The 25,195-nt window shown below is 41.8% G+C and overlaps 1 protein-coding gene across 2 annotated transcripts in view; it reads left to right on the top strand.

Moving 5' to 3' along the window:
* The window catches only part of SCUBE1 (signal peptide, CUB domain and EGF like domain containing 1), a 180,358-nt gene that overhangs the window by 128,637 nt on the left and 26,526 nt on the right, over positions 1 to 25,195 (top strand). For both annotated transcript variants that reach the window (XM_033148316.1, XM_033148315.1), the window contains one exon: positions 10,851 to 10,973. In XM_033148316.1, the coding sequence (XP_033004207.1) occupies positions 10,851 to 10,973 (123 nt within the window). The remainder of the gene's footprint in view (positions 1 to 10,850; positions 10,974 to 25,195) is intronic.

The raw sequence follows: 25,195 nt of genomic DNA, 5'->3' as shown, positions 1-25,195 counted from the left end.
CACTGAACTCTCTTCTCCAGAGGAGGAAACTTTGGGTTTGCCATTTCTGTCAGTAATCATCTTTTGAGCTCACTGTTTGTGGGTGTCATCCCTGATTTATACTGTAATGATGGGGAGTGCTCCACACTGCATGGGAATTTTTAGAAGCAAAAAAAATACTGTGTTTTTAAAGTAAATATCGTAATTTGTGAGTTTGGACCCATCCTGCCAAAAATTGGGTGAAGTCATGGCAACGTCATGTTTCGGTCTGCCATCTTGATTCAGTATGGCTCCTGGAATCCTAATGGTGTTGCAGTCTGCTTCTCCCCTACACACACACCTCAGGAACCCTTGTGTCAAAGTTGGTGGCAATATCTCAGCCAAACCTATGCAAACAAAACAGTCGCAGTCTTGCCAAACGTATGCCAAAGTCACGTTTCAGTCTGCCATTTGATTAAATATGGCGTCCAAATGTTGACACAGAGCGCCACCCTCACCTTGGGAATCTGCCATGTCTAGCGGCGATATCTTGAGAGGTGTCTGAATGCATAGAGAACAGACAGACAGACAATTCGCTTTCAAAAATCTATACTAGATGTAGCAGGACCTTTCCTATGGAATAAAAGAATGTGCCCTTCTCAAAAGGAAAAAAAAATCATTAGAGAGAACCTCAGATGAAGCAGTAGCATCACTTACGCAGTCACTGGCAGGTTTTGAGGCAAGAAGCAAGTGGAATGATGGAAAGCAGTACCATGAGAAAATACAGTCAGGTAGATTATTTCTCTTGCTTCCTTTATTCTTCCCCACCCACCTCCAACAGCAATGGCAAAAACCCCAGTACGCTGCTGTAGAGGAGGTGTGTAAAATGTTGTTGTTGTTGTTAATCTCACTTATCCATCATCAGTAAATGCTTAAATGGTGTGATGCTTCTGTAATAATTTGAGATGAATCTTGCAAACGGTTGCTTTTTTCATTTTCAGGGCTTCACCTCCATCGCTCTCACCTAAACTGTGAAACAGACATTTGGCCCTTTAACCATACACACACCGCATAAACTGCAACAGAGGCTTTAATAGAGTTTTCTCTGCTTGGTTCCTTGTGGAGCCAAACTGAATTCCTCAACTGAATGCCCTCCCCTGCTTTCTCTGTGATGGGTCAGACTGTTGCTGCCATCATTGGTTATTTCTCCTATACTGACAAATCGCTCTTTAACCCCCAGCTCCATGACACAGTGCTTTGGTATTACTCTTAAGTAGTTGCATGTGGCTTGTTGAGAATCACCCCCCTTTCAGCTGCTTTTACCCCCATAGAGGAAAACGTGTGCGTTGTGATATCTTGTCCTGAGAGGTAGTAAAAACAGCTAGGAGTGATTTTCTTTTCCATGGGGAAAAGTTAAAGAAGCCCCTATTGTACCCCTGGCAATGCTGAACGTCCACTTCAAATCACCGTTTCCGTGACTCCATGTTATAAAAACAAAACATTTCCCTCAAAAATAGATTGTGGAAGTACACGTAAAATTTACTTCTATCCTTAGTTGCCAGTGCTGTAAATTAAGTGTGCATTTATTTGATCAAAAGACTGAAAAGGCACCACTTTAATGTGAGTAGTGATCCTGAAAAATCCATAATGTATAAAGTCTTCCTTACCATTTCTTTGCAGACTTGGAACACTTTATAGGACTTGTGCATGAATCCATATGCACACCCACATACACCAAGCACACATACACAAGTCTGATGCAAACCAGGTCCTCCCAGATATTTGAGAACCCATGTCATCAATTACACTGAGCAAATCTTCCTGGCATGGCATTAAAATGGAAAAAAAGAACTGTCACTTCCTTCTTGTCAATGTGCAGCCATGCAACTTATCTTAAGACACCTAGGTTTTATGTTCGCCTGCTTAAAGCTTCTGAAACAATAGAGTATTATCTGAGGCATAAGCCAGCCCTGCATTTCAGAACCTTTTCCTTTTTGCCGCCAACATTCCTCTAACTTTGCAGTGCACACATTTTCAAAACATTGTTATGCATTCAACAAAATGTTTTCCTAAAGTTAATACAAAATCGAAAATTCTTTCTAGTAGCACCTTAGAGACCAACTGAGTTTGTTCCTGGTATGAGCTTTCGTGCGCATGCACACTTCTTCAGATACGAAAGTTAATGTATGTCTAACTTGTTCACCTTCCCCTGTTAAACTTCCCTGTCCTTTTTGCTATCAGCCTGTTGTCTTTGTCTCCTCATCACCCTCATCTTAAGAGCTTTATGATTTATGATTATTATTTACATGGCATTATTTACTTTTGTACGCTTGTCAGCCAATAACAACATTCTTGTAACTTCATATACTCACAAGGGGAACAAAAAGATCTCAGCTCGTATATATGAATGAAATAAGGGACTGGTTCACACATTCATGTGAATCACACTTCCATGAATTTGGTCCATTGAGTGGGGTTAATCTCATAGCCTATGTCATCCTCCCATTGTTTTTTGATTGCGTTCATGGGTTTTTGGAGTAGTGTTTTGTATATTGTGGATACCATCCCTTTACCATATCCCTTGGTTGTTAGGAGGAGGTTTTCAAAGGTTGTCAGGGGCCTAGTTGCTGCAGATTTTACTACTGGATTGTTTAAGAGGGCATGTAATTGGTGGTGTGTTAACCAGGACATTTGGGTGTCTTCTAGTTTGTCTTGTATTTCTTGTGTTGACAAAGGTTTGTTATTTTTATAGAAGTGTATTAGGCGATATAAGCCTTTGGTTTGCCAGGTTTTTATCTGGAGGTTTTGTGCTGCGTGATGGAATAATGGGTGGTACGCCAGAGGAATTAGTGGGGATGGGGTTGGGGATAGTTTGCCTAACGCACCTACAGGTGGTACCCAACACCAAGAAAACTAGCACTAATACACCCAGGAACTTCACCAAAATGCTGGAGAGGGTGCACCTCCACAGGCACATAACTCCACATGTGGTGGGGGTGCCCCAAAATCCAACTATTCTGGACAACAGCCATATGAGAAATATGAAAAATAACAAAGCAAGTATTATAAATCACCCCAGAATTGGCCCTACTGAACATCTTCCAAGACAATAATGGCCACTTACACCACAAAGAATTCATAACCCACCTACTTTCAGCAACCAGAAACATCATAACCAGACACTGGAGAGACCTGTCAGGAGTAAGCATGGACCAATGGTACCAAATAGTATGGGAAACAGCCTTACTAGAAAAATTAACCAATAAACTGAAACTGACAAGGGGATAAATAGAAGAAGACGCCTTCACCACGGTATGGCTCCCTTTATCACATGTTGTTGTTTAGTCGTGTCCGACTCTTCATGAACCCATGGACCAAAGCATGCCAGGCACTCCTTTCTTCCACTGCCTCCCACAGTTTGGTCAGACTCATGTTGGTAGCTTCTAGAACACTGTCCAACCATCTTGTCATCTGCTGTCCCCTTCTCCTTGTGCCCTCAATCTTTCCCAACATCAGGGTCTTTTCCAGGGAGTCTTCTCTTTTCATGAGGTGACCAAAGTACTGGAGCCTCAGCTTTAGGATCTGTCCTTCCAGGGAGGACTCATGGCTGATTTCCTTCAGAAATTTGATCTTCTTGCAGAAATTTGATCTTCTTGCAGTCTGTGGGACTCTCAAGAGTCTCCTCCAGCACCATAATTCAAAAGCATCAATTCTTTGGCGATCAGCCTTCTTTATGGTCCAGCTCTCACTTCCATACATTACTACTGGGAAAACCATAGCTTTAACTATACGGACCTTTGTAGGCAAGGTGATGTCACTGCTTTTTAAGATGCTGTCTAAGTTTGTCATTGCTTTTCTCCCAAGAAGCAGGCGTCTCTTAATTTTGTGACTGCTGTCACTATCTGCAGTGATCATGGAACCCAAGAAAGTAAAATCTCTCACTGCCTCCATTTCTTCCCCTTCTATTTGCCAGGAGGTGATGGGACCAGTGGCCATGATCTTAATTTTATCACATACACAGCCCAACAAGACAACGACAAAAATCCACCAACAGCATACAAATCAGTATGGCTAACCTGATCCAAAACACCCACCCACCCCACTCACACATGAAAACAAAGACCACCACAGCCAACCACAAATGAACAACCACACCCTAGGCCATCCCAACCTCTCTCACCACCAAAGGAACACAACTGAACAGCAGAGAACCTGCACAAGCAACGCTGACACAACCCCCCCCCACACGCATATATTAAGTAAAATAGAAACATCGCCACCCGACCCCACCCCCACTCATCTCCCCCTCCCCCTCTTTCCTCCTTTTCTTCCTAATGTCTCGACAAATGAAACCGATTTGTAAAAATTTTTACGGGGGGGGGGGGATAAGAGAGAGAGACATTGCACATACTTTTGTAAATCAAGAAAATCTTTAATAAAAATATATTTGAAAAAAAGATAAAAAGAAATGAAAGCTTTAGTTGTGGTGTGTCTTCTATGAAGGGCCATTCACACACAAGTAATCTGTTTTTGTAATCCAATGGTGAATATGTGTTTGTGAACCAGACCTAAGAACTGGTTTTCTGCCTTTTCCCATTATGAGAATTTATGGCTGTAAGGGCAGGTATATGTTGAAAACAATGACTTAGTAGACCTTATATTTTGACTATGATAAAACTGGATTCCAAACTACACAAAGATAAATGAGGTCCAGATTCTTTCATGCTGTGGGATCATTCATTTTCGCATGTCTCATAACAAGACTTTTATTTATAGCTATGGAAAGAAAAATAATGGGGGCCATTGACTTGGTTAGAGGTGATACACTTGGATCCTGTTCCTTTTCAAGTGAAATTCAGCAACAGTCTGCCCTCCATAGAGTGAAATATTTTTTACATGCCTTGTCAGTCTCGCTACAGCCATGGAAAGAAATACAGTGCAAACTGAGACATAGTGTTATTTATATTGCTCAGAATGTTTTTGCAGTTAACAACTTCCACCTCCCCCCTCTTCTAAAGGCCTTAGTTTCACACAGCCCCATTTACAATTTTGATCCAAGCCATTTCAGTTGCTGTCTAATTAGTAATTCCTTTCATGGAACATTGTCAGTTTATACCATCGAATATCATAAAATCATAAATTGGTAAAGTTGGAAGGGACCATCCAGTTCGGCCCCCTGCAACGGAGGAATCTCAACTAAAGTATCCATGACAAATGGCCATCCAACCTGTTTTTTCAAAAAAAAAAACTTCTAAGGAAGGAGAGTCTACCACCTCCAGAGGGAGACCATTCCACTGTCAGAAAGCTCTTACTGTCAGAAGGTTCTGTCTGATGTTTAGTTAGAATCTCATTTCTTGTAACTTGAATCCATTGGTTCAAGTCCTAGCCTTCGGAGCAGGAGAAAACAAGCTATGACAGCCCTTTAGATGTCTGAAGATGGCTATCATATTTCCTGTCTCCTCTTTACCAGGCTAAACATAACCCAACTCCTTCAACTGTTCCTCATAAGGCTTGGTTTCCAGACCCTTGGTCATCTTGGTTGGCTCCTCCACCCAGTCTAACCCCACAGCCCAGTACTAAAGGGGTTTGCATTGCTCTACAGTGGAGCAGGGCCACTCATATCATTAGGCAAAATGAGGCAAATGCCAAAGGACAGGAAGCAGCAGAAAGATGCTGAACAACAGTGTGTGCTACTTGACCTGCACTGTTTCCCCTAAATTAGCCAGCTGCCCTCAGGTGCAGTGGAAGGGTGTATCATCAACATGTTATCAGAACAAAAGTCCAAACGTTGTCCCATCCCAGCCAATAAAACTAGATACAGCGGGTGGAAAGGTAAAAGAAGAGTTTGTTATGGCTGCAGTCCAGAGTCCTGTTATGGGTCACTCCAGAAGGAACCAAGCCCCAGACAAAGCAGGTCCAAAGCATTTATACACTTGTAGCAAACACACAGGCACGTGATCTTCTGTGTCACTGCTGGCTAGGAAATCATGTGAATCAGGTTCTTCTACTTGGCTTCAAGACAAGGTATTCACTGACCCTTATCTTGAGTTCTGCTCGGCATAACTGGACTCGCAGTTGCAACTATGGACACGTCTTGTGTAGTCATGGAGACATCTTGCAGTTTAGCTGTGGGAATGTGTTTCTGCAGACTCGGCACTTAGCAGGCTGATGTCAACTGTGCCTAGTGCTTCAGGGTTGTTAGCCTGATGGGCATGTGATGTGGCCAAAGTTCTCATCAAGCCAAGCAGAAAATAGCCTGCCCTGTGATTCGGGCCACTTGTCCTGAGATTTGATCCTATCCCTTGAAACTCAGAACAGGTTAAAACCTTAACCTTAAAAGGGTAAACCTGCAGATGCAAATGAACATTCAGATACCTTTGCTTGTGCACGTGGAAATCAACTGCTCCAAAACTCCATCAATCTACCCCATTCGATTTTTGACAAGAGCGTTTCATTTGTAAAAATGTGCATCATTGCATGACGACTTTGCCAGCACACAAATGACCATGACCATGAATTGACCTTTTTACTGTTTTTCATTTTTGCCTTATGTACATGTATTATCCATTTGATTACCCATAGTGGGACTACACAGAGAATGCAGGACTGTAAAGTAGATGCAACAGAATCCATCGCTACACAATTAAAAATTGAATCCAGTCCAGTTACAGATAAGTCTCCTGAGCCATTTGTCTTAAGATCTTGGAGACATCTAAAATGGTAGATTAATCACATGATTCTGTGGGCTATAGACTTTGCCAGACCCGGTTAACGTAGCCACAGTAGTACATGCTCTGGTGACTTCTAATTTAGACTACTGCAGTGTGCTGTTTGTGGAACAGGCCTTGAAGATAGTTTGGAAGCTATTGCTGGTGCAGAACATGGCAGCTAGATTAGTGACTGGCACTGCAAATTGGGATCATGTGGCATCAGTCCTTATTTGCTACTGGGCCCAATTTAAGGTGTTGTTCTTAGAGTGTAAAGGGGCACCTCTCCCATTATCTGCCGACTTGTGCTTTTAGATCCATGGGAGAGGATCCTGCTCGTAATTCCATCAATAGCGATAATTCATAGTGTGACAGCTCAGAAGAGGGCTTTCTCTGTTAGGTGCAGAACTCATTCCCTTTGGAGACACAGTTGTCCCACTCATTCATTAATTTTCGGCGTCAACTTAAGACATAACTTTTCCTTCAGACATTTGGGGAAGGCTGAAGTGAAAATTGGGCTCTTCTACTGCTGGGTTGCTGTTTTTTTTATATTGGTCCTATGGTTTTATATAATAGTGTACGTTTTATATTTCAGTATATTTGTATTGAATTCGCTTTTGTACTGACTGCCCTGGAACCTTTGGGTTGAAGAGCAGGTTATAAGTGAAATAAAAATGAATAAATATTTGTGGTACTATGTTTTCTTGTTTTTCATTTATTTGTTTTGAAAAATATCCTGACACAGAAGTCGTTTGGACCTTCAGAACAGCTCACCACACAAGTTTAAACCAGCTGTGATACAAAAAAAAATGTGACTACAACATACATGACACAGAAAAGTAGCTGAAACCCAGGAAAGAAATCCAGGGCAGAGGTACTGTAAGAGGTCAATTTGCAATCATATCAAAATCAAATAAAAATGCACACGTCGCCAAACATATATTAAAACAGTACAAACACCTTCTCAACCAAATTGCAATCCCAAGCAAATAATTAGACAGGTAAGGCCAAGTAAAATCAGGTCAGTCAGAATCTTCTAGAAAAATGATTCCTATGACCATTGTAAGGTCCGTAGCAGAACAGCCCTTTCTAGGGAGCAAATTCCAAAGTGTGTGTCACCAATGATGAAGGGCATTACCCTTTTGCAAGGCAGCCTAACCTCAACCAATCTTCTGATGACACCAAGGTTGCTGGTTCAATCCCTGTATGGGACAGCTGCAAATTCCTGCATTGCAGGGGCTGGACTAAATGATCCTCAACATCCCTTCCAACTCTACAATTCTATGATTCTGTGAAGCCTAACTTTAACCAAAGCTGGTACAGCAGATCACCAGTTGTTTACTTCCTTGTGCAGAGGAGCCCATAAAGGAGAAGGTGATATCTATGTTAACATGGGTTTACAGTGGCACATAGACCTGTAAAGGAGGGGGTAATTCAGATACTTTGGTGGTTTGGACAACAGAAGTTTTATTTTTTATAACATTTTTAAAATTACGTTAAAACTCTTTGTTTTACTAATGTCTAAACAATTATCTGCCAGAAATATTGAACTGCGCATATTTGCAATTATAAATGCCGAACTAGACTGTTTATAATGTAACTGGAATTGTGTGCTTTCAGCTATGGCCCATCCTTTTGCTAAACATTTTGAAACTGGTGCAATCTCCTCCAAATCTTCCTGGATATTTTCTAAATTAAAAAGTGACACCAAAAAGAAGTGTTGTGTGACTAGATTGCATGCATGTTGAGCTAGCGCAGCTGTGGCAAACATAGCCACTTTGGAACGTTATGCTTTGATCTTATTTTGCAAATAGTTCTCTCTATAGACAATGCCTATTTGCACTCTAGGCTCTGTATAAACATTTCTTGCACCTTATTTCCTTCATATGATAAGAAAAAACACCTCTGTTTCCAGCTGTAAAAGGGCAGATCAGAAGAATTGCACACAGATAGCACTGAGGGATGGGGCAACCGCCAGTTATTGAATGCTGTTAGAAAAGGTTATTGAAATGTATGTGTAAGGCTGTCTCTTTTATTTGACTGTGGCTACGATGAAGCATTTTATAAAGCCAAGAGCAAATAAAACCTAAACTATTCTTTTCTCATTGCTAGCGTTTTATGTGTTTTAAAAGATTGGAATAGTGATTGCAGTGCCTATCAGTGTATGTGGTACGTTGTGTAGTATAAGACAGGTCACTGCCTTGTGAAGCCTCCAGTTTAAAGTTTGACACAAACAACAAATTAGGGGGAGCCAAGCAAGTGCTAGAAATCACCCCAGAATTGGTCTTACCAAACATCTTCCAAGACAACAGTGCCCACTTACACCACAAAGAACTCATAACACACCCACTTTCAGCAGCCAGAAACATCATAGCCAGACACTGGAGAGACCTGGCAGGAGTAAGCATGGACCAATGGTACAAAGTAGTATGGGAAACAGCCTTACTAGAAAAATTAACCAATAAACTGAAACTGACACAAGGACAAATAGAAGAAGATGCCCTCACCCCAGTATGGCTCCCCTTCATCACACACACAGCCCAACAAGACAATGACAAAAATCTACCGATAGCATACAAATCAATATGGCTAACCTGACCAAAAACACTCATCCACCCCACGCACACAGACCACCACAGCCAACCACAAATGAACAATCACACCCTACGGCAACCCCGGCCTCTCTCACCACCAAAGGAGCACAAGCGAACAACAGAGAACCTGCACAAACGACGCTAACACCAAACCCTACATAAATAAAGTAGAAACATCGCCACCCCGCCCATCTCTCCATCCCGCTCACATCTCCCCCCTTTTCTTCCTAATGTCTCAACAAACGAAACTGATGTGTAAAAACGTTACATGGAAAAATACGAGAGAGAGATTGCATATACCTTTGTAAAACAAGAAAATCCTTAATTAAAAAATATTTTTTAAAAAACAAATTAGGGGGAGGAAGAGAGAATTATATACTATTGTTCTATTATATGTGCTATTATATGTTACAAGTTTAGTTGCAATGGTAGTGCCTAAGGGTTGTGCCAAAGGCTTCTTGGAAAAAGTAGGCTGGTTGGGGGGCTCTGGAAGAAGCAAGAGTGTTGATAGCATCATGGAGGTGTTATGGGAAGCAGTTTAGGAATACAGGGGAGAAATGGCGGTGTCTTTGCAGAAGCAGGAGAACTTTGGATGGTTGAGGATGATAGAACTGGCCAAGGTTTAGGGTTATATAGGGATATAAGAGAAGAAAGACGAGGGCTGCAAGGCTGCAGAGGATTTTCAAGATAAGAACAACGGTCTGGTATTACACAGGGAGCCAGCGTAAGCATATTAAAAGGGATGTAATTTGATGATGGAGATGGGATTAGTGAAAGGATTGAGCAGAATAGTGCTAAATAGATTTGAGGGGATCAAGGTGAGACAGTGGGAAGACCCAAGAGGAGAAGAGTGCAGTAATCTAGGGAAGAGAGAACGATGGAAGGAACCAGTGGTTTTTGCTGGCATAACAGAGGGTAAGGGATGTATTTTTGCAATATTGTCTTGCAAAGAACTGGGGGTGGGGTGGAGAGTGGATAAAGGCAAGGCCACACACCAGTTGAGCAAAGTGGAAGGTGACAACTGTTTAAAAATTAAGAGAGTAGAGGGTGTGGAGAGAGAAAGCAGAGGTGTGGTCTTAGGTATATTGAGATTGAAATGACAATGAAGACTAAGGCCTCCAAGTTAAGTTTGTTCAGGTAGAGAGAAAAGTAAAGAAAAGTAATTATACCATTTTAATTTTTTAAGATTCTGTCTTCACAGATGCTACAAGTATACATTAATTTAATTTTTTAATCATTGTGGAACATTTGACATGCATTGAATTAATGAACTTACAGGGTGGAATATGATTGCTGAACAGCAATTCAGTTTTTCTACAGCTGTTTTCCTCAATATTTTCCCCCTCATTTTTCCATAGTTATGTTGATGAAGAAGCTCACACAACTAATTTCATAGCCAATTAATATTCTTTAAAACTTTCCCCTTCCTTCATCCTGGTAGCATTGTGGGCAAGTATAGTGCCTGTGGAAATCTTAAGTTCAGATTTTTGTGGGAACAGGCAAAATAATACTTTTCTACCTCCTCCATCCCCCAGGAAAAAGGTATATTACTGATTTTTAGTTCAATTTATTTCTCTCTCGTTTCTAACAGATATAGATGAATGTCTGGTAAACAATGGTGGCTGTGACCACTTCTGCCGAAACACTGTGGGCAGCTTTGAGTGCAGTTGCCAGAAGGGATATAAGCTACTAACAGATGAACGAACCTGCCAAGGTAATGCTCCTTTTATCAAAGCTTGTTTATTTTTGTTTATTTTTAAATTAGTGATGTGATAAGCTTATATCATTCATGCTAGATTTATATGGCTATCTAGCATAGACACAGAGATACTTTGTAGAGAAATTGCTATAATTCAATACTATAATTATTCTCAGAATAAATGCATTTCCAAGTAGGGTGTTAAACCCAACTCCAGTTGAGGGCAAGAAAAAGGTGATTTACAGGTAGAACCAGCAAAGGTGATTTACAGGTAGAACCAGCAAAGTGTTCCAGTAGTTTAAAGCAGCAAGAACGTCTGAACTGAAGTCTTGAATGTGTTCAGTGACTATCACCTAACCAGCTCTAGCCTAACTGAGTCTTGATGTACAGGCTAAATATTTGCCTAACACTCAGTTTTAAGACCCATGCCTGAGTTTAAACATAGGGAAATTATGTGTTCTCGATAAGCAAATGTCTATATATATTTCAAATTTGGGAAGTAAGACATGGGTGATTAGTTTGCTGAGGTACCACTGAGCAACCTGTTGACCGGATTCTCAACTTTTAGGTTTTCACTTTCAGTTAATACCTCGCATTCTTTTTTTTTTTTTATATCATACTTTTTTATTAAATTTTTACTTTAACATACAAACATAGAACTCGTCAATTATATTTACATTGTTATTCCATAGTTTATATTTCATTCCATATATTTGTGTCGTATATCCTCCTTATATTCTTTTTTACCTCCTATAAGTTCCATTCTTCTTACAATGCAAATCTGTCATTACTGAACCCCTCCCTATTCCTCCCCCTTTCTTTCCCCTCCGGCTTCCCCCCTTCTTCCTCTGTTTTATTCTTTCTTTTGTTCAGTTCTTGCGGTTTCAAACCTCTTTATTGTTTTTATCATATGTTCTTAATTATTTTCAGCTTTGTCCTCATCTTTTCCTCTTTATATTCTTATATATTTCCAACTCAATAAAGTGTTCTAGATCAAGCAATGAGATTCTAATTACTATTTCAAATTCCACATATTCTATTCAAATATAATAGAAATTTTCCCCATTCTTTTTCATATGTTCCACTTCCTGTTTGCCGAATTTTCACTGTCAATTTTGCTGTTTCCATATAGCTCACCATTTTTTGTCTCCATTCATCTACTGTTGGGATTTGTTGTTGCTTCCAAACTTGTGCCAATAAGATTCTCGCACCTGTTGTTGCGTACATAAATAGAGTCACATCCTCTTTTTCTACATCCTCTCCTACCATACCCAACAAGAATGCTTCGGGCAGTTTTTTAAATGAATATCTATAGATCTTTTTTAGTTCATTGTAAATTTCTTCCCAATATTGTTTCACTTTAATACAATTCCACCACATGTGGATGAAGTTTCCCTCCTTCAACCCACATTTCCAGCATTTTTTATTTCCTGATTTATACATTTTGTACAGTTTAGTTGGGGTGATGTACCATCTGTATATCATCTTGTATATATTTTCTTTCAACTGTACTGATGCTGTAAATTTCAATCTTATATTCCACAGTTTATACCACTTTTCAAATTCAATATTGTGGCCTAGGTCCATTGCCCATCTAATCATGACACTTTTTATCTCTTCATCCTTGGTATTCCACTCTAATAAAAATTCATATATTTTAGACAAGATCTTGGAGTCATTTCCCATCACTATTTTGTCTAACAGTGTCTCCTCCTGATCAAATCCTCTTTCTTTCTTATCTTTTTGGAAAACACTATGCAGTTGACAGTATTCCAACCATCCTTGCAGCCTGTCTTTAATCTCTTCATACGGTCTTATATTCAGTTCTTTCTTATCACCTATTAATATGTCTCTATATGTGATCCATTTTCCCTCAGTATTGGTTTTTTTTATTGTGAAGGCTTCTTGAGGTGACAACCATCTTGGTGTTTTTCTCTCAAACCATTCTTTATATTTGTTCCAAACTAAAAATAATGATTTCCTTATTGTATGGTTTAAGAAACCTTTGTGTGCTTTAATTTTATCATACCATAAGTATGCGTGCCACCCGAATCTATTTGAGAAGCCTTCCAGATCTAATAAATCTGAGTTTTCTAGCTTAAGCCATTCTCTTATCCATACAAGACAGGCTGATTCATAATAGATCTTGAGATCTGGCAGTGCAAAGCCTCCTCTTTCTTTTTTATCTGTCATAATTTTAAATTTTATTCTGGGTTTTTTGCACTGCCATATAAATCTGGAGATTGTTTTCTGCCATTCTTTAAACTGATTTTGACCCATCACAATTGGTATAGTTTGAAAGAGGAAAAGCATTTTAGGCAGGATCATCATTTTAACTGTGGCTATCCTCCCCAACCATGACAATTTAAGTTTTTCCCAAATTTCCAAGTTTTTTGTAATCTCCTTCCACGTCGTTAAATAATTATCCTTATATAAATCACGATTTCTTGCTGTCAACCAAATGCCTAGATATTTCACTTTCTTCACCGCTTTTATTCCTGTTTGTTTTTCCAATTGGTCTTTTTGTTCTTCATTCATATTCTTCACTATCATGTTTGTCTTTGTTTTATTTAATTTCAACCCTGCCAGGGCCCCGAACTCTTCAACTTCTTTTAACGCTTCCTTTAATGAGTATTGCGGATCTTGTAATGTTAAGACTATATCATCTGCATAAGCCTTAAGTTTGTATTCTCTATAGCCTTGTCTGATGCCTATTATGGCTTCATTTTTCCTTATTTTTTGAAGCAAGACTTCTACAGTTGTTATAAATAATAAAGGTGATAATGGGCAGCCCTGCCTTGTTCCTTTCGTTATTTTAAAATTTTGAGTAGTTTCATCGTTTACAATAATTTTTGCGTTTTGATCTCTATATATCGCCTCTATACACTTCATGAAGTTCTTTCCAATACCCATCATCTTCAGATTTTCCTTCATAAAACTCCATGAGACGTTATCAAACGCTTTCTCCGCGTCTAGAAATACCTCGCATTCTTGGGTAAGGTTTGCAAATCTTGCTGTGCAGTCCTTGATCCACGCTGACACCAAGGTTTTTGGTAGTATCTCAGCAAAGCTAATTGGAAAATACAACCTATTTATTATTACATTTCCGGTATATCCCACCTTTCCTCCAAGGAGGTTCTCAGGTGACTCCCCACATAGGCGGGGGTTACGTTCTGGGGTCCCATGCAACTTGATGTGAGTTGATTGTGCATAAGAGGGGGGAAGCCTTGCATGGTTCTCCCACTCCTCATTTCATCTCTGCAACAACCCTGTGTAGGGTTGAAAGATCTAGTCCTAGGTCACCCTTTGAGCTTCATGGTCAAGAAAGGTATTAGAACCTAGGCCTCACAGGTCCTAATCCATCACTCTGCACCAGACTGACTTACAAAATCCTGTGAACTGAGCTCAGGATTTATTTACTGGATACCACCAAGCTATTTTCATATGAAATAGGGGCTTTAGAAATACTCTTATAAATAAAGAAGTGAGTGGCCCCATGTGAGAGAGTAAAAGCCCAGCCAAGAAGCAGTTTGACCTAGTAATACAAACCCTGCACAAAGCATAGATCCGACAGCCCATACACTTAAATAACCACTCCCAAAAGTTGTGGGCTATTCATGTGCAGACTGAGCTGTATAGTACATGATTTCCCTGTATAGAACTTTGAGATGGAACTTCAAGAAATCTTGTAGAAAACCTTGTTTCCACCCCAAATTTAATCTCACTTTGGTCTGCTTCTATGCTTCAGTTGACACGAGATGATTTTCACAGCCATTGCTAGAACAAGATGCACAGGTTCATTTGATATGGAAAAGTTATTTAAAAGTTATATGCTTTTTGAACATCCCACAAAGGGGAAATTTATATTTCAGAGAGCAGAGAAAGAAATGTGCAAAGAAAAATGTGCTTGTTGCGTGTCTTTTAGGGGGTTAATTTCAAAGCATCAAGAACACAGTCACTGTTTTTTTCTGATTATTGCAGTAACTATAGAAGGCTTTTAATGAATGCTTCTGAGCACTTTGAATATTTGCAGACTGTGTGAAGTGTTAAATGGGGAGGAGGGTATTTTGAAGCACAGAACAATTCCTCCTTTCCCCATTCTTTATAGAATGTGTGGGAAAGACCTTAGAAAATAAAAAGCAAGCAAGCTGAGCATAGGCTGGCACAGACAGCACCACCTGAGTGTGCAGAAACAGCTCTGGGGATTTAGTTTGGCAGATAAGAGCAAGTTGGGAGGCTTGGCAATTGTCTGTAAGAATAATGCCAGCGCTGATGTTGCACAATAAGGTGACAGGGTCTTCAGTTCAGGGTGATAGAACACAATGTTTAAGCCAGACACCATCTCTCAGCCCAACCTAATTTACAGGGTTGTTTACGAGAATAAAAGAGTTAAGGTGGGGGAACGTGTATTTTTTAAATATGTGATGAAAGAGAACGTGATGTAAGAAAATGTGATGAAAGAGAGAATGACAGTGACTTCATTAAAAAAAAAAAATGATACTTGAGAAGCCATTATATGAAAAAGCACCCACATGGGAAATATTTACCTGAAATATTGCCGGTCAAAAAAATTACATGTTTTGAAGACTTGCCATGTGACTTGTCTAAGAATAGCAGAGAGTAGTTGAACCACTGAGGCCATCGCCCTGAGGATTCAAATGGCGCCTGACAGGAAGCACAAACACCACAGCCAGAGGCTCACATCATCTCTTTTTTGTTCCGCCGGGGGAACCTCAACATTTAATGACAGAAGCCACAAAAAGCTGCAGAAAACGCAGACATATTGGTTCGTAGTGGTACAGCAGAGAAATGACTTGCAGGTATTTTCCTGTTTCACGCCTGAGGTACTTTGGGCTTCCAGACCAATAGCAGCTATATTGTTAATAGCACCTGACTCACAAAAACAGGTGGTTTCTTGGATAATTTAGCTCCTGTCTGGTGTTTTTAAAGGTAATTGGTGAACTCAGGCAGTCAACATGACTGCTGCTGCTGCTGAATGACAGAAGGAGATCAAGGAATCAACAAAGTGTGAATCACCTGTATTTTCTTTCTTTCCTTACTGTCAAAATGTCATTGGTGTCTCTTGTTTTAAATGGAAGGAACAAGAGTGGTTTGAGGTTACTGGCCATGTCAGTTTATAAATCTCCTGCAGGCCTCCCCCCTGTGTTAACTCGTGGCCAAGACATTTTAAAAGTGCTGTGGAGAGACTTGTGGCAGGTTATTTTTGGTGTTTTAATCCTCCCACAGTCGATGTTTCAGAAAATTTAATTACATATTTGTTGAGAGATGAGGTAGCTGTTCATATTGTTTATGTATTTGTGCATCTGTTTTTATCCAGTTCACAGCTTCTGTTTATTTTAATTCTGCTTTATTTGGCAGCTAAAGAATTGCTTAAATTTGTGGAACTCTGATTTACATGTTCAGGGAAAGTAGGTGGCACAGCTCACTTGAGATCCTTCCGCTTCAGAATGCAGGCAAACAGCTATTCAGGCAGCAAGATATAGGTTGCAAATGTATGGAAAGACACAGAGCCTGCTCAAGGAAAACTAACATGTCAGAGAGCAGGATTTCAGACACATCGTCTCCTTTGAAGTATTTATGTTTTTTAGAAAAATCAAAATCAAAGGCCGCCTAGAAAATATTTAAAGGTTTTGCAGTCGGCCAAAGCATGAAAAAGAAAGAACAACTGTTAAGCCTCACCTTTTGAATGCATGGGGAGGAAGAATTGACAATTGAGCTGAAGCAAAGAATAGCCTCCACACATCAACAGAAAAAGGTAGAGCCCTGACTGATCTGGCCAAAGGCCCATCTAGCCCAGCATCCTGTTCTCACAGGAGTCACCCAGGTGCCCATTTTGGCATTTGCATAGTCTCCAACTGCCCTAAAAATGCTAGGACCTTCATGAAAACCCTTAAGCCCTCATGGCCTCTCACTTTGGCGTGCAGAGTCACAAATTCCCAGTTGCAAGCCTTCCCTCCCCCCTCCTTGTAAAAAAACCCCCACCCAAATCTTCCCCCACCTTTTCATCCATTGTTCCTCCCATCTCCCGGCCAGGGAAAGAGAGAAGCAGCAACCTACTTCAGGTTCCCATTTGCACAGATTTACCAGCTGCTCAGCAACACTGCACACACTGGGGAGGGTTTGCTCTGCATCCAAACCTCTTAGGTCCCAGCCCGATTCGTTTGCATTGCTGCCTCACCTTTCCTTGCCAGTTTCATTTGGGAACCTCAAGTGTCACTGAGGTGTGTTGTGGGCATTTCCTCTTTGGGTCCTGCTTTGAAAAAGATGCAGAGAGATCTGATCCTGCGGCTTGTCCCTCTCTGTGGCTTAAAATGAACCAGACTAGTTTCCCGGAGTGTAGAGGCATTTGGGCAGGTGGGGAGGGGTCTTCCGGAGCAAAAACGCCTCCCTCCAAAGCCCTTTCCTGCCTGGCTTCTCACTTGGATGGGAAAAAACACATTGATTTCTCCCAGGAGCTGAATTGGAGTCGCCTTCTGAAATCTGACTTGTCTCCCCATTTTGTGCATTTGGGTGAACGAAAGTCCCAGAGTGGCTAGGGGAGGTGATGCCTGGGAATGTCTGTGCAGCTGATTCAGCCAGGATTCACCCCAGTACCTCATTTGCTCACAAGTTTGAAACACTAAAAAAAGGAAATTTGTATATCTCTGAACCATAGGAGCCAACTCCTAGAGGCCAAGATCCCTTTGCAACACCCCCAATAAAATATTTAAGGGGGCCAAACCCCCCCCCCCCCCAGTTGATAGGCATTGTCATTCAAATGCTGGGTGTGTGCCATGTCATGTCTTGTGCTCAACTATGTGGAGTGGCGCTTACCCCTGGGGGGCCCCAGGATTGGCACCCCTGCCCTGAATTCAAAAGTGTATATGTCGCTGGACTCCAAAATAAACATTGGGACACCCCATATCATACACCTGCACAATCACAATAATAATGGTTGTTCAAAGTTATCATGCTTCTAAAATACTCCTAAGCGCATTATGTCATTGCATAGTCTCCACACACACACACACACACACACACACACACACACACACAGTGGCACCTTGGTTTAAGAACAGCTTAGTTTATAAACAACTTGGATTAATAACACTGCAAACCTGGAAGTAGGTGTTTTGGTTTGTGAACTTTGCCTTGGAATCAGAACATGTTTCGCTTCCTATTAAGTGTGTTCCATTTGTAAATGGAGTCCCCCGCTGCTATGGGAAAGCACGCCTTGGTTTAAGAATGAACTTCCGGAATGGATTCAGTTCTTAAACCAAGGTACCACTGTATATAGCTAGTTGCATTTATTGATTTGGGGTTTTCTTTTCCTCTCAGCCTTCCCCAAACACAACACATAAATTCGAATATTTCTGTGCTTAAAAAAACTGCAGTTTTGTGTGTTTCCTCTAATAACTTTTGTACTTGACGAGAAGGAAATGCTGAAGCAGTGGTACTGATGCAGAATAGGTAAAGGTAAAGGGACCCTTGACCTGGTCCAGTCGTGTCCGACTCTGGGGTTGCGGCGCTCATCTCGCGTTACTGGCTGAGGGAGCCGGCATACAGCTTCCGGGTCATGTGGCCAGCATGACAAAGCCGCTTCTGGTGAACCAGAGCAGCGCACGGAAACGCTGTTTACCTTCCCGCCGGAACAGTACCTATTTATCTACTTGCACTTCTGACATGCTTTCGAACTGCTAGGTGGGCAGGAGCTGGGACCAAGCAATGGGAGCTCACCCCATCGCGAGGATTCGAACCGCCGACCTTCTGATCAGCAAGCCCTAGGCTCTGTGGTTTAGACCACAGCGCCACCCACAGAACAGAATGTCCCTATTTTCATTTTGGGAATGTTGGAGGCTCTACATTTGGCAGAATACTGTCTCCAACTGTGGAGATAGAACATTGCCTTTGTAGCTTGTAGCCATTGATAACCATATCCTCTGCAAATTTGTTTAATCCTTTTTTAAAAAACCACCTTGTTTTTACGTAAAAACCAGAGAGCTAGTGAACCTGGCTACTTTAAAACAGAATATTGTTGTCTCCTTTCACTATTTCACCCAGCTGTAAATGAAACTATTTTGAGACCTTGTTATGCAAAAGGAACGGAGATTGGACTTGAAGTTCAGCAGGAAGATTTACTGAACTTTCCTCTTTCATTTGTAGATGGAAATGTGGTGAGCAATATTAGACAGATGCAATCCTCGGAGGCCGAGCAAGAGGCCATCCAGAGGCCACCACAAGGAAGGTTACTCAGGCTGTTTTCACATAAAAAGATTTTATCTCCAAACACAAAAAGATTTTAAAATAACATATTGCCCCAAGCCCACACAAACCCCATATTTGAACTGGTGTCCTCGTGGTCAGGTTTGAAGTCACTCCTCTAGAGAAGGGTGTGAGGCTGACTTCAAGGTTCAGTCTGTCTCCCAGAGAGGGAAGGGAACACCACAAACAGTGGAGTCCAGTGAGGGTTTGGAAAGCCTCTGGAAGGTGGAACACCTACAGTTCGCCCATTTGCACTTCATCCCTGCCTCTATGTGCTTCATATTCATGGCAGAAGATACCAAGAGTTCAAGCAGTTTAAAAATACCCAGATTTCCAGTCTCATCTCATCCGTTTCAGCTGATATAAGTGTGAAGGGGGATGCTAGCATTCAATAGAGTGAAGGTTCTGGGGACTCATTAGGCTTGCACTGTTATTGCTTCTATAGGGTGGGGGGTAGTTCCCAGTACCACCACCACCGCTATGGAGATGGTCTTTGGCAACTTTACCTGGCGGGGGAACACTTAAAGGAACTGCTTCTCTGATCACTGTGCAAGAGTGACGTGCTTATCATCCAGAGCAAAGTTACAAATAAACCCAATGTCTTGGGCCATGTGCAGGCTTCCAGCCAAACTGGGCTTCTCAGTGACACACCAACTTAGCTCCCAGATGTCCGTTGCCCACTCTTCAGGTTCTAATCTTGGCAGGATGTGCAACAGGAAGAAACTGCTGCAGCCTCAGAAGAATGAGGAGGAGCAATTTGCAAGGGGGGTGTTCAGAGCAATAGGTCCTTATCTCACCTATTGCTCCTCCTTTTGAAAACCACAACTGAGGTCAGCTTTTAGGTGGTGGGGACTATTCTTGGCCCCAGCTCTCAAAACTGTAGATCCAGGGGTAAGGTCAGGTACTACCTTCATACAGTGTTACCAATGCCTCAACTTTGTTTTCTCCACAAGGGAAACCATTCACTTCTATGGGAGATAGTAAATGCTCCTAATTAGACACTCATTCATCTGTCTCTGAAGAAGGAAGAGACAACAGAATGTTACGTGGAACAGTAGATCCAACAGGCAGGAAGGTTAGTTGCGGTCCACTGGTTGAGACTTGGTGGGTACTGAGCGCATTTTTATGATTCCTTTTATTAAAATATTTCAGAACTGTTTGTCATACTCTTAAGGAGTCTTAAGAGAAACAAATCTATTATATCAGAGATCTTAAATAGACCCTGATTTGTTTTGCTGAAAGTATGAAGTTCAGCTTTTCAACTTTATGTTTTGAGGCAGCAGAAACTGGACTAATTAAAAGTGCCATGTTTTGTTTTGTTTTTCTGTTTTTTAAGGATCAATACATCAGGAACAGTCTATACCAAAAGATAAGGTGGGGGAAGCAATGAGCCAAAAAGTCCTTGGGAAAACTGAATAATAAAAGGACTTTGTATTTATTTCCCTTTCTGGAGATCATTTGGATTATCTCCAGTGTACTATGTCCAACAAACACAAATGAAAATATGGATGCAAACCAAAATGCTTTACTTGACCTTACTTTAGTATTTTTCAGATTGTCTGTATGACATTTGCTGTTGGAAACGTCCAATCTGAGAACAAATTTACAGAGCTACAAAATAATCATTAGCTGGATTCAAAGCAAAGTGAACATAACATGGTATTGTTCAGTGTTTATGACCTATTGGAGATGTAATGATGGCTGCCTCCCAAACCATGGATTGTAAACCAGGATATACAGCCTTTGAACACATACTTCCTCCACATCTGTCAGGTTTTGCCCAGCTCCAGATCGGGTTTGGATATCTGGTGGTGGACCTCTTTGCAACAAACCAGAATTTCCAGCTTCCAAGATATGTCACAAAGTGCCACATGGAGGTGTCAATGTGGCCCAATGGGCTACTGTACATTTTCCTCCTGCTCCTTTCCTGGGATGAGTTCTCTGGAACCTATGTTCAGAGGGTCCTGCTAGCACCCTACTGGCCTCATTGGCCATGGTTTTCAAAGCTCCTCCATCTCTCAGTGGAGAAGCCATGGGTGCCAGCCATTTGCCAGTTTGGCATCCCGACTCCAAGTAGCTGCATCTGACAGCCTGACATTTGAGTGGTGCTGTGCTACGATCCTAGCCTCTTGTTGCTCATCAGCCAACAGAGCACATGGTCTGTCATTTCCAAGTATTGTAGATCCAAAGTGGTTGTGCAACAAGTCTTGTCTTTCCTTCACAGAGGCTTGAAGTTGGGCTTGAAGCCAGATACTCTTCGTCAACAGGTCTCAGCTAGATAAAAGAGAGAGATTCAGAAGTAACAACAGGCTGCCAAGCCACTGTGAGTCACTTGGAAAGACTTGTGAATGTCACCTCACCTTCCCACAACGGCCTTTTCCATTATGCTAGCACCTTCTCATCCAGACCTGACTCCACAATGTGGGAGAAGAGGAGACCAAAGACAGACTAGGTTTATTTCTCCCTCACTGCAATTTTCCCCCTGAGCAGGCAGGCAAGGGGAGAATCAGACAAGGAACAAGTGTCAGCTCTCTTCTCTGCCTCAACCATATCTCAACAGCATCAATCAAAGAGAAGGCTGCCATATTTAGTGAATCTGAGGTGGAAATTGTTCATGTGGCAGGGAGGTGAGGAAATCAGGAGGAAACACTCAAGAGTTATACTGTCAGCTTCTCTACCTGCAGCCACACCCACAGTTTTTGCAGTGGAGTAGGTCTTCTCCAGCTCTTCGCCTCTGATTATTTCCTTAAGGACTCCTGTTGTTCTAACATCAGTTCCAGCCTGCAGATGGTGGTCATCCCTTCCCACACCAATGCAAAGCTAAATTGGACTTTAACTCGCATACGCTGGTCCAGGCCGATCTCCAAGGATCAACTTACCCAAACCCCAGTCTTCATGCTTGGCTGGGTCAGAAGAGTCCTCCTTCCTTTAGGGGGCAGAGAAGCTGTCAAACTGACAAAAAGAGAATGCCCACCCAACACACCTGATGCTACAGAGGTTCCCTCCCCACCCCACCCCCACAAATTATGTTGCAAATGAATTTTCACCTCAAGTTCCAGTTGCAGCTCTCTCCTTACTGACTGATTCCCATGAAAGTATTCCCAAAGATTGTTGAAGCAAAAAAAAAGACCTCATTTTCTCTTGAACGATTACAGCCTGATTGGTTGCAGGGCCAATTTGGTAACCTTCCCGAAGAATCCAGCTGCCTGGAAGTCCATGCATCTTTGGCAGTGAGACTTCTGATTCAGATCTTTAGACTAGAGGCTACTCTTAGGCTCTCCATCCCTGTCTGCCCCCTCAAATCCCTTTTATTGGACTCCCCTGTCTACCTGTCCTGGGGCTTACCATCCTCTGCCTGGCATCCCCTCAATATTGTTCTGCAAAGACAGTTGGATGTGATTGTAGGCTTCAGGTTCACAGTATGTGGACTTGCTCTGGGTTTAATTCCTCAGACAAACTCTGGCTCTAGGGCTGGAATTCTGTCAGCAGACTCCTTGTGCTTTCTCGCTCTGTGCTTTCTAAAGCACACGGGTTCATTTCCTCTCTTTCCCAGTGAATAAGTCTGCTTCCTTCAGCCCCAGTAATAACTGGACTAAATAAACTCAGATGGCAAGCTGGTTTTACTGATCCTTAATTACTGATCCTTGCCAGAACCTTGTTATTGCTCTCATTAGTTATTCTTGATGAATCCCTTGGCTAAATGATGTTAGCAGTCAGTAGGAAACAAATAATTAGCAGAATAAATATCAGTCATGATCATTATTTTGTTAAAGCAGAAAATTAAACAATTCTGGTCACGTCATTGAAGAGCAATCTAGTTGATGCTGGACCTACACTCTGCTTTTAAAAAATTAAGATGTGTTTTTGTAATTTCAGATAGTTCTGTCAGTCTGTTGTTTTTGCCATATAGACATGCCAGTATAGTACACTGGGCAGAGTGTTAGACTAAGACCACAATCGTGACCTCTGGCAGGCCTCTGTGGGGTTTGGAGCTGCAGCAGAGGCCACCAAATCTGGGGCCCTGCTACTTGTGCCAACCAAGGGAGAAGAGAGGCAGGAAACGTCTGGATGTTTTCTGTGTGAAACCAAGAACCAGCTGCCAAATCAAGCTGCTGAAAGGAAAAAATGATGGGCTGGCCCTACAGGTGTTACAGGCTGGTAACCCCTGGTCTAGGGCATATGGTAGCCAAGCAGAACCACAAAAGGGGTGTGAAGCAAGCTAGTGAGAGTTGTGACCTGGTGGGAGTTGGTGGCCTTGGGGGAGTCCCAAGGACCGAATAGAGAAGTCTGCAGGGCCAGATTTGGCCCCCAGGTCTGAGGCTTCCCACCTCTGCACTAATAGCTCTTTCGCTGTAGATTGAACTGAATTAAAAGACACATCCTGTCAAAGGGACGAATGCCTCATCTCTTTACGGCTGTCCATTAGAATTTCATTTATTGTGAGAAAATAATAAATTTATGGGGTTTTTTAATTAAAAAAAGCTTGATTATGTAAGAAACTTTTATTTAAAAAGTTTTTTAACAATTAATAGATGCAGAAATTAACCAGCCTGCCAAAAAAAATGTGCATGTGTTATTTCTCTTTTTTATAATCCACCAGGCCCAGCAATTTGTTGGTTTTTATTTTGTCGATTAGGCCTAGAACTACCACTGGTTATGGGGGTGAGTGCCTAACTTCTTGTGCGACTATGGCATCATACACGCTGGGGAAACTGCTAGTGTATTTTCTGTTGCTCTGCGCTGCACTGCAAATGGGTAGAGGGTCTTATTGCAGGTCTTGATCCAGCAGGGATTAGTGATACAAGGAACCAGCTAGTTAGTTAGTCTCTGGCAATGTAAATCTGCTGGCACTGAGCCAAAACAGTGCCTGACAGGTGTAAAGTTGAGTATTTTTGTATTATGAATTTTTGTGTTTTTATATCATAAACCTCCCTGTGATCCTCGGGTGAAGGGGCAGTATAGAAATTTAACAATTGCTGGGCAAGCCTTAGGTCTGTTTGCTTGACGGCAATCTCCATTGAACTCAGTCAAACTTTTTCAAGTAGAGGCCAGTGTGGTGTAGTGGTTAAGAGTGGTAGACTCGTAATCTGGTGAACCGGGTTCGCGTCTCCGCTCCTCCACATGCAGCTGCTGGGTGACCTTGGGCTAGTCACACTTCTCTGACGTCTCTCAGCCCCACTCACCTCACAGAGTGTTTGTTTTGGGGGAGGAAGGGAAAGGAGAATGTTAGCCGCTTTGAGACTCCATCGGGCAGTGATAAAGCGGGATATCAAATCCAAACTCTTCAAATCCAAACTATATAGGATTGCCACATTAAATGAAGAAAAGGAGAAGGGTTGTGAAAAGATGGCACCAAGTCTGGGAATAAGGAGACAGTTTCCAGCTTTTTGTTGCTTTGTGGGTTTAATTAAGGTACAGCAGCAGCTGTAGTTGTCCGGGGTTACGGGGGGCATCACAGGCTAAAGAGAGCCCACCTAGTGAGTAGGCAGACCAGCCAAGGACAGAGGGATGTGTGTTGGTTCACCACAAGTAGCCATAGTTGTTTTCATGTTACGGATTTCCAAAGGTGTTTGAGATTAGCAGTTTGCCAAAGAGGAGGTGGTGGAAGGTATAGCACTGGGCACAGAAACATCTGCAGTAGTTTGGCCCTGCTGGGGACTTATTGATGTATCTGCAGCCATGACAGTTTGTGATAACTGATAAGGCAACCCAAAAGTCTAGATTTACATTTGCTCACACTGTGTTTGTCTCAATCTCCACAGTGGCATTTGCTTAACAGAGTAAGCTGTGAATCACAAATGGTGTGCAAGGTGCTAAACGGAGAGGCTAGTAGCAGGAACAGAGAGCCTTTCACTTTTGAGACAGTGGTGGGACTCCAGACAAGTTTTGGGACTGGCCAAAAATCATTACTGTCTGGTGGCTGCTTTGTGGCCTGAGCTCTCAGTCCAAGAGCAGGAAAGTGTCCACATCGCCAA

The sequence above is a fragment of the Lacerta agilis genome, chromosome 5, assembly GCF_009819535.1.
Source record: "Lacerta agilis isolate rLacAgi1 chromosome 5, rLacAgi1.pri, whole genome shotgun sequence".
NCBI classification, from domain to species: domain Eukaryota; kingdom Metazoa; phylum Chordata; class Lepidosauria; order Squamata; family Lacertidae; genus Lacerta; species Lacerta agilis.
The sequence above is the reverse complement of the archived record's forward strand: the minus strand, read 5'-3'. Positions and strand labels throughout refer to the sequence as shown.